Genomic DNA, 16,137 nt, shown 5'->3' with positions numbered 1-16,137 from the left:
GGCACCAACAGTTTAATGTAGGTTCTGCATCATGATGCAGCTTATCATTTTTCACATTAAGAAATATTACCAGAGGTGAAATAAGTGATAAAAATCCTACGACTGACCTTTGTAACCTGACAGTTAACCACTGAGCCACACAACACATAAATGTCAAACATCTCACGTCATTTTATGTTATCAAACACTATTAATAGGTCAACAGATCCTATGACGGTGCATTGATTTTTCTTAACTCTTGTCCGTGTTATCAAATGCAACATCATAACTGATCAAATGCAACATCATAACTGCCTCTGTGTTGCCTTTATTTTCCTGAAGGCAAACTGATTGTCGAACCTAATTTTTTCTCTTTCTTCTGTATATTCTTCAATTCTCTGTACATACTTCCATGATACAACATCATCAATCTCAATACTCATGGCAAGGCTAGATTTGAACATGTTGACCTGTGAAACTACTCAATGCGGCCATTAACAAACTCGTATCAGCTGCCACTTTGTTGACTGAGACATTCTGTATGTTTTGGTTTTTCTTTGTCTTTGTTTCCTGTGCAGAACAGTGCTTGTTATAATATGTGAGCTATTCAGTATGCATTCTTGGTCTGAATATTTTCTACAATGGAAGAAATAAAGGAAGATTAGGGTGTAATGACCTCTAGATAATAAGATCATCAGAAATGCAACATAAGCTATATTTGGGTAAGTGTCAGGCAGGAAATCACCTACTGCTTTTCTAATTAATCATGCTCATGTTCTCCTTATATGAAATGGAGAAACCACAGAAAACCTAAATATGTATAGCCAAACATTGATTTGGCCTGCACTCCTCACAAATGAAGAGCATGTTCCTTAACTACAATGCCCTCTCACTCAGTCATTTTGTACAGTTTTAGATGTTTCGATTGCTGCTATATGTTAACAGTTTTTATTGAGAAACACCTCCTTAAACTGGACAAATATTTATCTAGAAGTGCATTAAATTTACAATTTTATGATAGTGGAAATTCCAGGATGAAACAATAAACATAAAAAATGAAAAAGGAACAAGGCAACAATTCATTCACAGGTGAAACGCACAAAAGGATGCACTATTAAACTGCCAGAAAATTATAGTAGCTTTTAGGCTTCTGTTTTCTTTTCAGTTTTAAAGTAAACATTCTATCTAATTCTCTCCACTCTATCTAATTCTCTCCAAGTCTCTCTAAAGCTGACTTGCGAAATTATTAATAATTATGGTTTACTCATGGCAATGATTTCTTGACAGCAGTTCACCATGTGGAAATCAAGCTGATAGCCCTCAAACCAAACAAACATGGTGTCAGGAACAGATGATGCTAGTTCTTTGGTGTTAATAACACCCGTTGAAGATTACCAGTTTGTCATCATCAGAGTTTCATCGAAGTTCAGAAGCTCTTGGGAATCAAAGTATGACATTGGCCTGATTATATTCTGGTGCAAAGGGTGTAAATGTCAGAATATCTATATGATAACATTTAGAGTACCAAAGCTAAGTATAATTTTTAAACTTTACCAGTTTCCTGTAAGAGCCTGCTCAGTCATTATTGTGTTGCTGACACCGTTTCTTTTGATGAGCATAAGCTTGGTCTACAAATAACTACATTTTAAACAATGACATTTTTATACATTTCATACTTTTTCTTAGTTTATGTAGTATAACATAAATTTCAAGGTGACTTTATTTTTTAATGACAGCTTCACCACACCAGGGAACCACAATACTTCATATATCAACAGATCAGACAGTAAATATTGGAGAAAGGGTACAGTTAGACTGCAAAGTAAATAATGGAGGAAATTATTCAGTGATATGGTTGCATATTGATCCTAACAGACCAGAGACTCCATTAATTATATCCAATGGCAGTTCACTTCTTACTCATAATGCACGATATTCTGTGATAACTGATACAGCCACCTCAGAATACTGCCTTTTGGTAAGTACAGATATTTACTGCCTGTTGATTTTACTTTACTTAGAGGCAACAAACTTTTAGTAACTACAGTTCAATCCTATTTTACAAAATATTTTGCAATATGGCATCATAATGTACTCACTAGTTAAGCATTCCTGACTAGTTCAGCATTGCAGAAAAACAAAATCGAATAGAGATTGTATGCAGAGTTTTTCTACGTATGAATGAAATGTACCAATAGCTTCAAAATCCATTAAATATGATATTAGTTTAACTATATACTAATAAATTTCTTGTGGATGCTAGAACCATTCAAAAGAAAAAGAGAGAGGGAACTAATAATTACAATTCATACTGTATGTGACAACAGATAGGACTTTCTAGGATGGTAGCAAAAATTGACTGTAAGAGAGAGGCAGGGACAGAAGAAAGATAGGGCAAGTAGAGAGTAATGAGGGTGAAGTTGGTAATACTGGTGCAACACTGGCAGTGCACTAGGCAGTGCACTAAGTGTATCACTGCACAACTCGTATCACAGCTATCAAATGACAAAAATTAATGTGAATTGAAGGGGAAGGCAGGAACCAAAATGAAACCTGTGTCCCAGTGGAGATACAAAAAAGGGAGTGGCAAAGCTTTGGCATCATAAGCTATTTATTAAGACTGATAAACTACTACATATTAAAAAAATCCCACTTTGTTGGTTCAGATGCAGGAAAATACACACATTTAGTATGTAACTAAAAGAGACACAATGGTTAGATGCCATCATGCGTAGAGGTTCCAAGACTGTGAGAACTGAATGGCATTGCCCCACATGGATACTCTGCTGTGGCCCAAAACAAAGCAACATACAAAGTGTTTGCATGTGTCACCATGTGTGGAATTAATGACCCATGGAATCAGAAGACAGCTCTCCAAAGCGACTAGAGAAAGCTAAAAGGATGGAGCACATGAGTCATAAACCACTGGATTGCAACTGGTCCAGCTTGGAAAGCTATAGCCCTTGCAAGCCACCTGCCCTAAGCAATGCACAACACTGACTTACCAGATTTGTCCTTGAATAGTCATTTTGAAGCAGTCCTTTGTTCAAAGCACTGGCACACAAATGAAAACAGTAGTTTATAAACAAGAGCAATGATTCACACAAAAAGAAGAGCATTTGCATGGACTCAGCATTGACAGTTCACCACTAGTGCACACTGGAGAAAGCCTGCTCTTACTTGGATGGGAATTCTGGACATAAGCCCCAGGGAGCAGATTACAGAAGTGGGGGGGGGGGGGGGGGGGTAGAAAAGACAATCCTGTTGGTTGGTGTCCACTGCACCATGAGTGCTTTGGAGAGCAACTAGGTTCAACTGCAAGAAGAGAGTCCATTGATACAATGGTGCCTCAAGATGAAAGTGCAAACTTCTCAACAGAATTCCTAAATTTGCTCAATTTTCCCAGTATGCCTACCCAGTATCCCTACAGAAAAAAGCTTCTAAATAAAAACACAGAAGCAGAAATATTAACTAAAAAAGAAAGAGGCAAGTCAATGTTCACACCACAGATTTCACTCAATTCAACTAACTTACCATTCAGTTCTATAAAAGGCTCCAGTGTGACTATCAATAAAGCACAAGGACAAACAGTCCAAATTTTTGGAGTAAATTTAAAACAATAATGTTTCTCACATGGTAAACTATACATAGAGTGTGCTGAACCACCACAAATTCTATTTGTATTTGCACTTGAGTGCAAAATACCAAATCTAGTTTATAGCAATATGCTTCGAATAAGGTAGATGCTGCACAAATGAGAAGATTAATTATATATTTTTTGTCAGTTCAGAAAACAAATGAAAAAAAAAAGCTAAGCAGAACTGGTCCTTTACATCTAGTAATTGAGTACAAAAGTCTATTACCAATTTTATGAAATGTTGGTTACAAATTTCAGATACTTGTTTGGGACACTTATGAAGCTTCTTCATAATATTAACACTTTATATGAAATCATTACCAGGCTTTATACATTGTTTTGGACTTGGTGTTGGCATTTACTGTTAATGGATAGTTTTCATCTTTTAGACTTCTTAAATAGCTTTGTAAGGGTTTTCAATCAATGGAAAATCTGGGATGTAGTAATAGCTATATGAAAAGGATATCTTGCTACTCACCACTTAGAAGAGGCATTGAGGCAGACAGACACATTGAAAAAAGGCTGTTAGATATTATTTAGCATCAGACATAGACAAAACACATTCACATATTCACATTCAAATGCTCACTGTTGTCTCTGCCTGTAGATGCCTCTACATGACAAGTAGCAGTTTACACTTTTGTTACACTGAAGTAACTCCAGAAACAATGTTATTTATAATTCTAATACAAGCATTTGTTATACAAATGGTCTAGTCTAGACACCTCTGCTGAACCATCATTTACTGGTTTTTTCTTATTGGTTCTGTCCACCTACTTGCTGGACAGGTAGAGTTACAAGGTGGTTATAAACTCTTCACTTTTACTATCAACACAGTAGCTGCAGTATACATACTCCCACTTGACATTCTGAAGCAACTACACAAATTTCCTTACATTATTTCTATTGACTACAAGTATTTTACACTCTGAATGAGAATCATATGCCATGTTGTGGTTTTTAATTAGCAGAATGACTAAGCTAAAAAACAAAGAAATGTGGTCATATAAACTTTTGGAGATTGTATGCAGTGTGTACGCTGATGAAAAATCGGTAGCAAACAACTGAAGAATATGACTACGAAGTCTTTCGCGACGGAGTCCTTGCATAAAAAGTTCTCGGTTTACTTGCCGCGTCAAATTTGGATAAAATCCCAAGCTTTCAGTCAGTTTTACCCCTGACGAAGATGACGGAGGTAGTCATCGAAAGCTTGGGATTTTATCCAAATTTGACGCGGCAAGTAAACCGAGAACTTTTTATGCAACTGAAGAATAAATTCTAATGTAATTGGATAGATAAAAAAACTACTCACCAAGCAATCGCAGGAGAATACACACATATAAAGGTATTGAAATTTGCAAGACTTTGGAGCAAATGGGTCCTTCTTCTGCAAGAAGGGTTGAAGGGGGAGGAAAAAGTGTGAAGGAAAACGACTGGCAAGTTTTAGGAAATGGGAAGAGTTTGGGAAAGCTGCCTAGAATCCCAGATCAGATGGGTTGAGAAGAATAGAATGGTTGTTGGGGACTGCACCGGATGAGATCTGGTTTTCAAATCTCATCCTGTGCAGTCCCCAACGATCACTCGTTTCTTCTCATTCCATCTGGCAAGTCACCTCTGACCCATTGTTCTGGGCAACTTTTCCAAACTCTTCCAATTTTCTAAATCTCACCAGTACTTTTCCTTCACCCCTCTTCCTTCCCCTTCAACCCTTATGCCAGAAGGAGGAGCCAATGACTCTGAAAGCTTTCAAATTTGAGTACATTTATATGTGTGTTCTCCTGCTGTCAGTTGGTAAGTAGCATTTTTGCTTATCCAATTCCATTATACACTCCTGGAAATGGAAAAAAGAACACATTGACACCGGTGTGTCAGACCCACCATACTTGCTCCGGACACTGCGAGAGGGCTGTACAAGCAATGATCACACGCACGGCACAGCGGACACACCAGGAACCGCGGTGTTGGCCGTCGAATGGCGCTAGCTGCGCAGCATTTGTGCACTGCCGCCGTCAGTGTCAGCCAGTTTGCCGTGGCATACGGAGCTCCATCGCAGTCTTTAACACTGGTAGCATGCCGCGACAGCGTGGATGTGAACCGTATGTGTAGTTGACGGACTTTGAGCAAGGGCATATAGTGGGCATGCGGGAGGCCGGGTGGACGTACCGCCGAATTGCTCAACACGTGGGGCGTGAGGTCTCCACAGTACATCGATGTTGTCGCCAGTGGTCGGCGGAAGGTGCACGTGCCCGTCGACCTGGGACCGGACCGCAGCGACGCACGGATGCACGCCAAGACCGTAGGGGACCGCACCGCCACTTCCCAGCAAATTAGGGACACTGTTGCTCCTGGGGTATCGGCGAGGACCATTCGCAACCGTCTCCATGAAGCTGGGCTACGGTCCCGCACACCTTTTGCCGTCTTCCGCTTACGCCCCAACATCGTGCAGCCCGCCTCCATTGGTGTCGCGACAGGCGTGAATGGAGGGACGAATGGAGACGTGTCGTCTTCAGCGATGAGAGTCGCTTCTGCCTTGGTGCCAATGATGGTCGTATGCGTGTTTGGCGCCGTGCAGGTGAGCGCCTCAATCAGGACTGCATACGACCGAGGCACACAGGGCCAACACCCGGCATCATGGTGTGGGGAGCGATCTCCTACACTGGCCGTACACCACTGGTGATCGTCGAGGGGACACTGAATAGTGCACGGTACATCCAAACCGTCATCGAACCCATCGTTCTACCATTCCTAGACCGGCAAGGGAACTTGCTGTTCCAACAGGACAATGCACGTCCGCATGTATCCCGTGCCACCCAACGTGCTCTAGAAGGTGTAAGTCAACTACCCTGGCCAGCAAGATCTCCGGATCTGTCCCCCATTGAGCATGTTTGGGACTGGATGAAGCGTCGTCTCACGCGGTCTGCACGTCCAGTACGAACGCTGGTCCAACTGAGCCGCCAGGTGGAAATGGCATGGCAAGCCGTTCCACAGGACTACATCCAGAATCTCTACGATCGTCTCCATGGGAGAATAGCAGCCTGCATTGCTGCGAAAGGTGGATATACACTGTACTAGTGCCGACATTGTGCATGCTCTGTTGCCTGTGTCTATGTGCCTGTGGTTCTGTCAGTGTGATCATGTGATGTATCTGACCCCAGGAATGTGTCAATAAAGTTTCCCCTTCCTGGGACAATGAATTCACGGTGTTCTTATTTCAATTTCCAGGAGTGTATTTTCAAAAGTTGAAGAATAAGTTTTGGTAGCTCTTCAGGGTACTATGCTGTTTGTGTTTTCCAGGTACTACTTAAAAAACATAAGACTGTAATGAACTAGAGGGTTGGTTTGAACTGTACAGTGCCTTGCAAGTCATGGTCCTATTGGAGGTGGTATGGCACTGCCTTTGTCTGACCAATGGACTTACTTATTCAACCATTTAAAGGGAGACCATGGTGCAATTCTGCATGTTTTACTTTAACAAATATTGCCTGGCATCTTACTACTATGCTACCAATATAGGTAGGAACACTTTTAAAATACTGAGTGGATTTTAAAATGTGACATATTTATGTGTAAGGTCTATATAAATACCAACGATGTCAGTGTGTACTTTGAGTAAAAAAGTGATAGAGCTTCTCTTGCATCTTATAACGGCTACTCAATGTCTCCCTCTACAAAAACTCTTTAAGCATGGCATCAGATTGGACACAAAATGTAGCAATTATTGTAGTTGTTTTATTCATCTGTGGGTCATTTATTGAAGGATATTTCCAATTCTTTTGCATTACAGTTTCAGAGAAACAAATATAATTCATATAGACAGGCACTTATGCAATTACAGTTCTGGTTTGTCAAGAATGGGACAGGTAGTTGGCCAAGGCCTTATAGTAGGACTATTGTGACATTTGCTCGACGTAATTTGGGGAACATACAGAATGAGAGATACAAATTTATAGTTGTGCCTATTATACACTTCTGTTGCAAATCACACAGGAAAATGTTTATTGTGCAGAAAGAGTATTAAAAGAATGAAAAAAGTGCCTCTCTTTTCTAATGTTGTTCCGTAGTCCAATTTTTAAAATATGTAGCTTCATTAAAAACCAGTTAATTAGCACTTACATGCTGCTGAAAATAATGAAGCATATAATACACACCAATCAAATAATATTACATATTGACCAGAGTATGTATTAATGAGATATTATGGATGCTGTGAATAGGTCACTCTTGCTGTATTGTTCTGCCATCCACCAAAGATAAACTTCTATTTTACACTGCAAATGGTTTGAATTTCATGTGGCGGGCTAATTAATTTCGAAATAATACAATAAGTTCACACATTAGCAAATTGATAGGCATGTTACCATGGAGCTGATGTATGAGGCTATAATAAATGATTTTACTGAATAATTTCTTTACAATCATTTGAGGAAGACTGCGGAACATCTGGTATGGTTGCAATGCAAATCCTACCTCCACTTTGGCTGATGGGTGAACTGATGATGTCTGTCTGCACTAATTGTGCTAGTCCACATGGGGAGGTGGCACACAGACTAATAACTTTTTTTGTTCTCACTGCAGGAAGAGGTGATGTGTTTCATCTACAGACAAGGGTGGTCATACAACAGTTTGTAGGGGAGGGTGGGGGTGTAGACCTGGGGGTATGAAGTATTTTTAATATTTTTGCATATGAATTGTGATTTGTAAGTAACCATAGAAAAGCTCCAATTTTGACTCTGTCAATAACCTGCATTATACCAGTTTTAAATCATTTTCTTGAAAGTTAAACACCTCACTACATTATATTTTTTCTTCCCCTCAGAGCTACAGGGTGGGGAGTGGAGGGGTGGGGTAGGTATGGGGGTCCTTGTATACAGATACTGAAGAATGGCTGAGAAGTGAAAAACAATACTTTGTTGCTGTTTTCCTTGACAAGAAGACAAAATGTTGCATTGAATGTAACATGTCAAGCTGACACAAAAAAACTGTTTTTACTGCAAGAAATATGTACAAAATACAGAATTACATCTTACTGACTGTTTCAGGATCTGTCATGCTTTGTATAAATGTAAATAATAGAGAATCTTGATTGAAATTGTTAATTGTTACTTGCCTTTACTAAAATCTCGAGCACTCTTTGAGACTTTCAGGTATGCACAGACACATTCAGATGCTGTGGCTAAGACGGAGTACTGGATGTAAAAAATAGGACTGCAAAGTGTTAATCAAGATGCTTAGTTTGATGTATTTTGGATTGAGAAGTATCTCACATTGTGTTGCATTAGAGACCAGGATACTGGCTTACTTTGGAAAAGTAAAAAAAAAGATTTCTTAAGCAAAAGAGAGCAGCAAGAATTCTGTGTAAAGTAGGTGACCGCACATGTTGCAGAGGCCTCTTCATTGACCTTGGAATTCGCACTGCCACTTCCCAGTACTTTTTTCTCCCTGAATGCTATTAGCTGCTAATAATAAATGAGTACTGAATTGTGACTAAGTAAACAAAAAAAAGATTTAAATAAATGTCAGTATGCTCTTTGGCTTCTTGTAAAGAGTTAGATGATGACCAGTTTGTCTTTAGGAAAGGCAAAGTCACTGGAGAGGCAATTATGACATTGTGGTTAATAATGGAACCAAGACTAAAGAAAAATCAAGACACGTTCATAGGATTTGTCAATCTGGAAAAAGTATTCAACAATGTAAAATGGTGCACAATGCTCAAAATTCTGAAAAAAATAGGGGAAAGCTATTGGGAGAGATGGGTAACATACAATATGCATAAGAGCCCAGAGGGAATAATAAGAGTGGATGACTAAGAACGAAGTGCTCAAATTAAAAAGGGTGTAAGACAGGGATGTAGTCTTTCACCGCTACTGTTCAATCTGTACATAGAAGAAGCAATGATGGAAATAAAAAAAAGGTTCAGGAGTGGAATTAAAATTCAAGGTGAAAGGATATCAGTGATACAATTCGCTGATGACATTGCTATCCTGCATGAAAAGGAAACTGAATTACATGGAGTGCTGAATGGAATGAATGGTCTACTGAGTACAGAATATGGTTTGAGAGTAACCTGAATAAAGATGAAAGTAATGAGAAGTAGCAGAAATGAGAACAGCAAGAAACTTGAACATCAGTATAGATGGTCATGAAGTAGATGAAGTTAAGGAATTCTGCTACATAGGCAGCAACATAAACAGTGATGGCCAGAGCAATGAGGACACCAAAAGCAGACTAGCACTGGCAAAAAGGGCATTCCTGGCCAAGGGAAGTCTACTAGTGTAAAACATAGGCCTTAATTTGAGGAAGAAATTTTTGAGAATGTACGTTTGGAGCACAGCATTGTCTGGTAGTGAAACATGGACCATGGGAAAACCGGAACAGAAGGGAATTGAAGCATTTGAGATGTGATGCTATAGATGAATGTTGAAAATTAGGTGGACTGATAAGGTGAGCAATGAGGAGATTCTCCACAGAATTGGAGAGGAAAGGAATATATGGAAAACATTGACAAGGAGAAGGGTCAGGATGATAGGATATCTATTAAGACATCAGGGAACGACTTCCATGATACTGGAGGGAGCTGTAGAAGGCAAAAATTGTAGAGAAAGATAGAGATTGGAATACATCCACCAAATAACTGAGGACGTAGGTTGCATGTGGTACTCTGGGACGAAGAGATTGGCACGCAGCAGAGGAATTCATGCCACGCTGCATAAATCAGTCAGAAGACTGTTAGGAAAAAAAAATGGGGGGGGGGGGGGGGGAGGAGTTCATAGTGAAGCTCTTTATTCTGCTGCAAAGATTTGCAACAAGCTCTCATGTGACATAAAGGAAAAATGAAAGAACTCTTACAAACAAACAAAAATAAAAAGTCTTACTTTCTATTTCACTGTGAATTCCCGATTATCTGGATTCAAGGAATAAAGGTTCTTGTTTGGCTGCATGCATGTGTATTCTTACAGCACATACATAATTGTTACCTTATTATTTATTTATTTAGATTTTCTATTGTTAATGTACAGGGTTAAAATAAATTATTCATCAGATTTCAAAACACTGCTTATTGACAAGCATAGGACATACAAAGATGGGTGATACATCAGAAAACAGACACACTCACCAAGTTTAAAAAGCCTGCCTCATGACTTGAGTGCTTGCTAGATGGTAGGAGTGTGATGACACTCAACAAGATGGAGGCAGTGCAGGAGAAGAGTTTTAGTATGTTAGAATGTGCAAAGTGTTCTTTGGTTATGAGTGTTCAGCATTCATTTGTACACAAATGGTGAAAAGCTGCACCTGGTTACCAGAGCATTTTGTGATGGTTTTGTTAGTTCTGTGACACTGGTTGTCTGTGTAAAGGGAAAAGTATAGGATGACTGATTGTCTGAGGAAATTATGAAGTGTTTGAGACAGAGCTTTGTGCACAGCCCACAGAAATCAACTTTTCATACAAGCCGGGAACTGGGCATTGCACAGAAAATAGTGTGCAATGTTTTGTGATGACATTTGCATTTCAAACTCTACCATTTGCAACTGTTAAAACACCTGACTTCAGATGATTATGTCAGCTGATTAGGATTTAATATTCTAATGCAGCAAGCTATGGAAGATGATGATGACTTTGTGGGGATGTTGTTATTCAGAGATGAGTCGACTTTCCATCTTTTGGCAAAAGTGAGTGTGTGGGGTACTGAATAGTGGCATGTCTATGTTGAGTTGGAAAGGGATTTACAAAAAGTGAATCTCCTAGAAAAAGTTGTATGGCCCCCTTTTCTTCATCAAGTAGATGGTGAAAGGTTCTGTGTATCTGGATGTGTTACAGTTGTGGTCACTGACACAACTGATTGCTGACTCATTGGCTTCCAACTTTCAAAAGAATGGGGCTCCACCTCACTGGAGCACAATAATCAATGCCTTCCTGAACAGAGAACTGCCATGTAGCTGGATAGTGTGTTCACCAGATCTGGTTTCTTCCTGGGGCATTATGTTAAGGACAAAGTTTATGTACTCCCAATGCCAACAACATGAAAGAATTGCAGGAATGCATCACTGCTGTTGTGACAGATGTTGATGGAAATGTGCTAGTGAACCTATGGTCAGAACTGGATTATCATTTGAATGTGTGCCAGGTGACCAAGGGCACATACAAGGAACATCTGTAGAATGCATCCAAAACTTGACGAGTGCATCTATTTTTTCATAATCACCCTGCTTTGCACATTGTGTTCTTGCAAACAAATATGCTTTGGAGCCTGATTGATCTTTTAGTCTAGCCCTGTAATGTGTAACATTTATCATGAGGAAACAAAATTAATTTCTAGAAGGGTCATCCAGAAATAAGTTTCCCCATTACTTTTTTAAAAATCAAGTTATTTAGCTGGATATATAGTGCATACGTAACAGAGATGTGACATAACAGTACTATGATGGCTGCACAAGTTTCACCCATTGTCAGTAGTCCAGCAGCAGTGGCTGAAAATAACAACTCTTATTCTTTATAGCACCGACTGTGAGATTTGGTCTGAGGTGAAGTTCCTTAACACACAAAACATAATGCCAATCAAAATTCATTGTTAGCTGTCAAGTGTATAGACTGGAGGCAATGAGCAAACATTTTCCAAAGGTCATCAAAGTATCCACATTGAAGAGGTCTGGGAGGGGGAAGCGGTGGGAGGCAACTGCCCATTATCAATGATAACCTTGTATGCTGGTCATCCATCATACAGTCCAGATCTAGCTTCCAGTGATTTCCATCTTTTCTTAAAACTCAAGAAATTCCAGACCTCTGTCAGTATTTTCACATACACCTCAAGAAATTCCAGTCCTCTCCCAGTGTTTTCACAATGATGGCGAGCTGAAGATGACTTTCAAACACTGGTTCTCTTCCCTGATGGCAGCCTTCTTCAACACAGAAATACAGGAGCTGACCCCATGATGTGATGAGCATCTCATCTCTGGTGGTAATTGTGCCAAAAAATAGCTCAAATATTGGTGTAGCTGTTGCTAATAATTTTTTTCAAGTAAATATTTTTTTGTTATAAAAAAAAATAAAGAAACTTAATTTCTGGTTGAGCCTCATAGTAACTGGAAATACTGAATAATGGGATCTATTGAATATTCTGGTTGAATGAATGCATATAAATCATTAATATGTTTTTGCTCTTTGTTTATGCAAACTGGTAATGCTTTTAATGTTATCCTGGTAATTTTAGATAAGAGATATTCATGATACAGATGAAGGACATTATCAGTGCCAAGTGGTAATTAGTCCAAATGAAAGAATTACCAGAGAAGTGAAGCTACAAATACGCAAACCACCTGTGATCTTAAACAATTCAACAAGCACACTGACCTTAAGGGAAGGTCAGTCAGTCACACTGGAATGTTTTGCCACTGGCTATCCTCCACCGCAAGTTTCTTGGCGCCGAGAGAACAACATACCTCTTCCATCAGGTGCTACAATTTACAGGTAATTGTAATTACTATTGAGTAACTTGGATTAGATTATGGGAGAATAATAGTAACAATAAATAAATGCGTGTCTGATGAAAATTTTTCTGTGTCACTTGAAAGAGAAGAGTAGAGCAGCTGGAGATTGTGGTCATGTGTGTGAGATCTGTGCTTGCTTGTGTGAATATACATGTATTTTTCTTTCTGAAAAAGTCTGGTGAAAAGCTCAAATGTGTAACAATCTTTTCATTGTGCCTATCTGCAACTGAACATGTCATTTTTATGGTGAGCAGCTATCTATCCTTTTTATAATATTGTCAATTTTCCAACCTGGACTTTCCATTGCTTGATTTTGTGTTTTTTTTAAGGTGATAATTAAAACATTATGGCTGCCTTTATGACTGCCTCTCATAGAAATATAGTTTACTCCCATTTCTCAGCTTTTTTTAAAAGAACCTATGATAGATTATGATAAATTTAAATTATCTGGGAAAAATACTGAAGATATCCATTGGGTTCCTTTAAAGTTTTCTGTAAGTTAGTTAGTATGATTTTCCTTGGAAAATTTTGGATGATAAATGATAATGATGTGGAATGAGCCATTTTACATTCACATCACAAATTAATTAAGTTTTTACACAGAGACTAAGTGAAGGAACCTGGTATGAATTGTATTCTTGCGAAAATACTAACAAAAAGTTTGAGAAATTCATGGAAATCTTCATGTCATACTTTGAAGCTGCATTTCCATTAAAAAAACAAAAACATCAACCTAACTTCAAAAAGAACAAATGGATTACAACAGGTATTAGAATCTCTTGTGCAGAGAAAAGAAGATTACACAATATACCAAAGACACAGCACATGCCTCACGAATTTCATTTGTACCTGAAGAATTACAAGAGGATCCTCAAAACAGTTATAAGGAAAGCTAAAACAATGGCAAATTACAAATAGATTGGAAAAAAAATCTAAAGCTATATGAGAAGTTATAAAAAATCAAACAACAAGTGAAACTAAACAATATAAAAATATAAACTTATGTTATGACGGACAAATGATTTCTTGCCCAACAAAAATTGCAGAGACCTTCAACAAATATTTTGCAAATGTAAGTGAACGGTTGGTGAGTGGACTGGAAGAACACAACAAAATATCACCTCCATCATCCAACAGTGTGAGAAATGTGTCTACATCATTGTTCCTTTCACCCACAAATACTTAAGAAATTTTATGAGTTATAAAAACCTTGAAAACAGGGTACTCATGTGGAATTGATGGAATACCAGATGCAATTATTAAAAAATGCTCTCTTGCCTTAGCTGAACCCTTTAAACACTTGTGCAACAGCTCACTGGCATCAGGAACCTTCTGGAAAACTCAAACCACTGCTCAAAAAAGGAAATCCAGAATGTGTTTCAAATTATAGACCAATAGCCCTACTGCCTATACTTTCAAAAATGTTAGAAATTTTTTTTATAAGAGATTGTCTGATTTCCTAAATAAAAATAAAATTCTCTCTCCCTCACAGCATGGCTTCAGGAAAGGCTATTCAACTGAAAGTGCAATATTTGAATTTCTTAATGAAATATATACTAAACTGGATGCAAGTGAGTTTGTGACCGGTGTATGTCTTGATTTATCCAAAGCTTTTGACGTCATTAACCATAATGCCCTACTGCAGAAGCTTGACCAGTTAGGAATTAGAGGTATATCCAATGAGTGGCTCAGGACATACTTATGTGGTTGCAAACACGTGGTTGAAGTGCAATATACTGACCATAACAAAATCAGCTACTACTATTCAGGAAGTGAAAAGGTGAAATATGGTGTTCCTCAAGGATCAGTATTAGGACCCATTCTGTTTCTCCTCTATGTCAATGATCTTATGTGCAACAAGTATTGCCAAACTACCCTCCAATTTGCTGATGATACAAGCTTCCTTATTAGTTTAACACAGAAGAAAAACTAAAAGACGCTATCCAAACAATGAACAGTGTAGAACAGTGGTTCAGCTATAACAAGCTAATTATGAACAAAGAAAAGACAGTAGCACTGAACTTCAATAATCTAAAAGGAAGACCACCCAAACATACAAATAGAACTTAGGGACAGAGTTCTTGAAAGTGCTGACAGCACAAAATTTCTGGGACTGTGGCTCCAGAACAACACAAAATAGGAGGTACACATTGAATAGTTGCAAAGAAAACTAATCAAAACCTGCTACATGATAAGGATCTTAAAAACTTGTTGCTGCAAAGCCAGTCTGTTAAATGTATTCTACTCCTATGTGCATTCTGTAATTAAATATGGCATAATCTTCTGGGACAGTGCAACAACAAATATTAAACTTTTCAGGATGCAAAAGAGAATATTAAAAATTATTGAAGGGCTGAACGACACGAAATCATGCAGACCCATAGTCAAAAAACTGTCGGTTCTTCCTCTTCCTTGCATTTTTATCTATGAAACATCAATTTTCATCAAACAATATATTGATAGACACCCAGATATCTCGTCAAAAAATGAAGATATACATGCATACAATACAAGGCAAAAATCTTACCTTCATATAAAACAGGTGAGAGCATAATTGTGCCAAAAAGGCACACTACATACTGGGATAAAGATTTACAATAATCTGCCTAACCATATTAAATCAGTAAGTAAACTCAGTAGTTTTAAGGCTGAACTAAAGGCATATTTAATTGACCATTGATTTTAAAGTCTGACAGAGTACCTAGAAACCAAACAACAAAAATAAATATGCATCATAAATATTCTACTTTGTATGTTGCCTCTAATGTTTGTTGTATTTATGATTCTTTGCTAAATTACTTCAATATCTAGTCCTTAGGAAAGCAATAAAAATTGTATTTTATCTTGTAAAGACCTAACCACGTCCAATATCCTTGTATATATTCTATAAATGTAGGATTTGAAGGACTAAATAAATAAAGTGTAAATATCACTCCTTTTTTTAATGTACAGGCATGGGTTAGTAATTCCTGCCCACCACCTCTTACACATTAAATAATAGAAATTCTTCTATGGAATAGGAGGAGTTCTCAAGCTTT

At 38.2% G+C, this 16,137-nt stretch overlaps 1 protein-coding gene across 1 annotated transcript in view; it reads left to right on the top strand.

The window, feature by feature from the left end:
- Positions 1 to 16,137, top strand: part of LOC124544595 (lachesin-like) — a 140,889-nt gene that overhangs the window by 64,400 nt on the left and 60,352 nt on the right. Inside the window, exons 2-3 of the mRNA XM_047123187.1 lie at positions 1,716 to 1,957; positions 12,823 to 13,079. Coding sequence (XP_046979143.1) covers positions 1,716 to 1,957; positions 12,823 to 13,079 — 499 coding nt within the window. The remainder of the gene's footprint in view (positions 1 to 1,715; positions 1,958 to 12,822; positions 13,080 to 16,137) is intronic.

This window comes from Schistocerca americana, chromosome 8 (assembly GCF_021461395.2).
Source record: "Schistocerca americana isolate TAMUIC-IGC-003095 chromosome 8, iqSchAmer2.1, whole genome shotgun sequence".
Taxonomy (NCBI): domain Eukaryota; kingdom Metazoa; phylum Arthropoda; class Insecta; order Orthoptera; family Acrididae; genus Schistocerca; species Schistocerca americana.
This window is presented reverse-complemented; position numbering and strand designations above follow the sequence as displayed.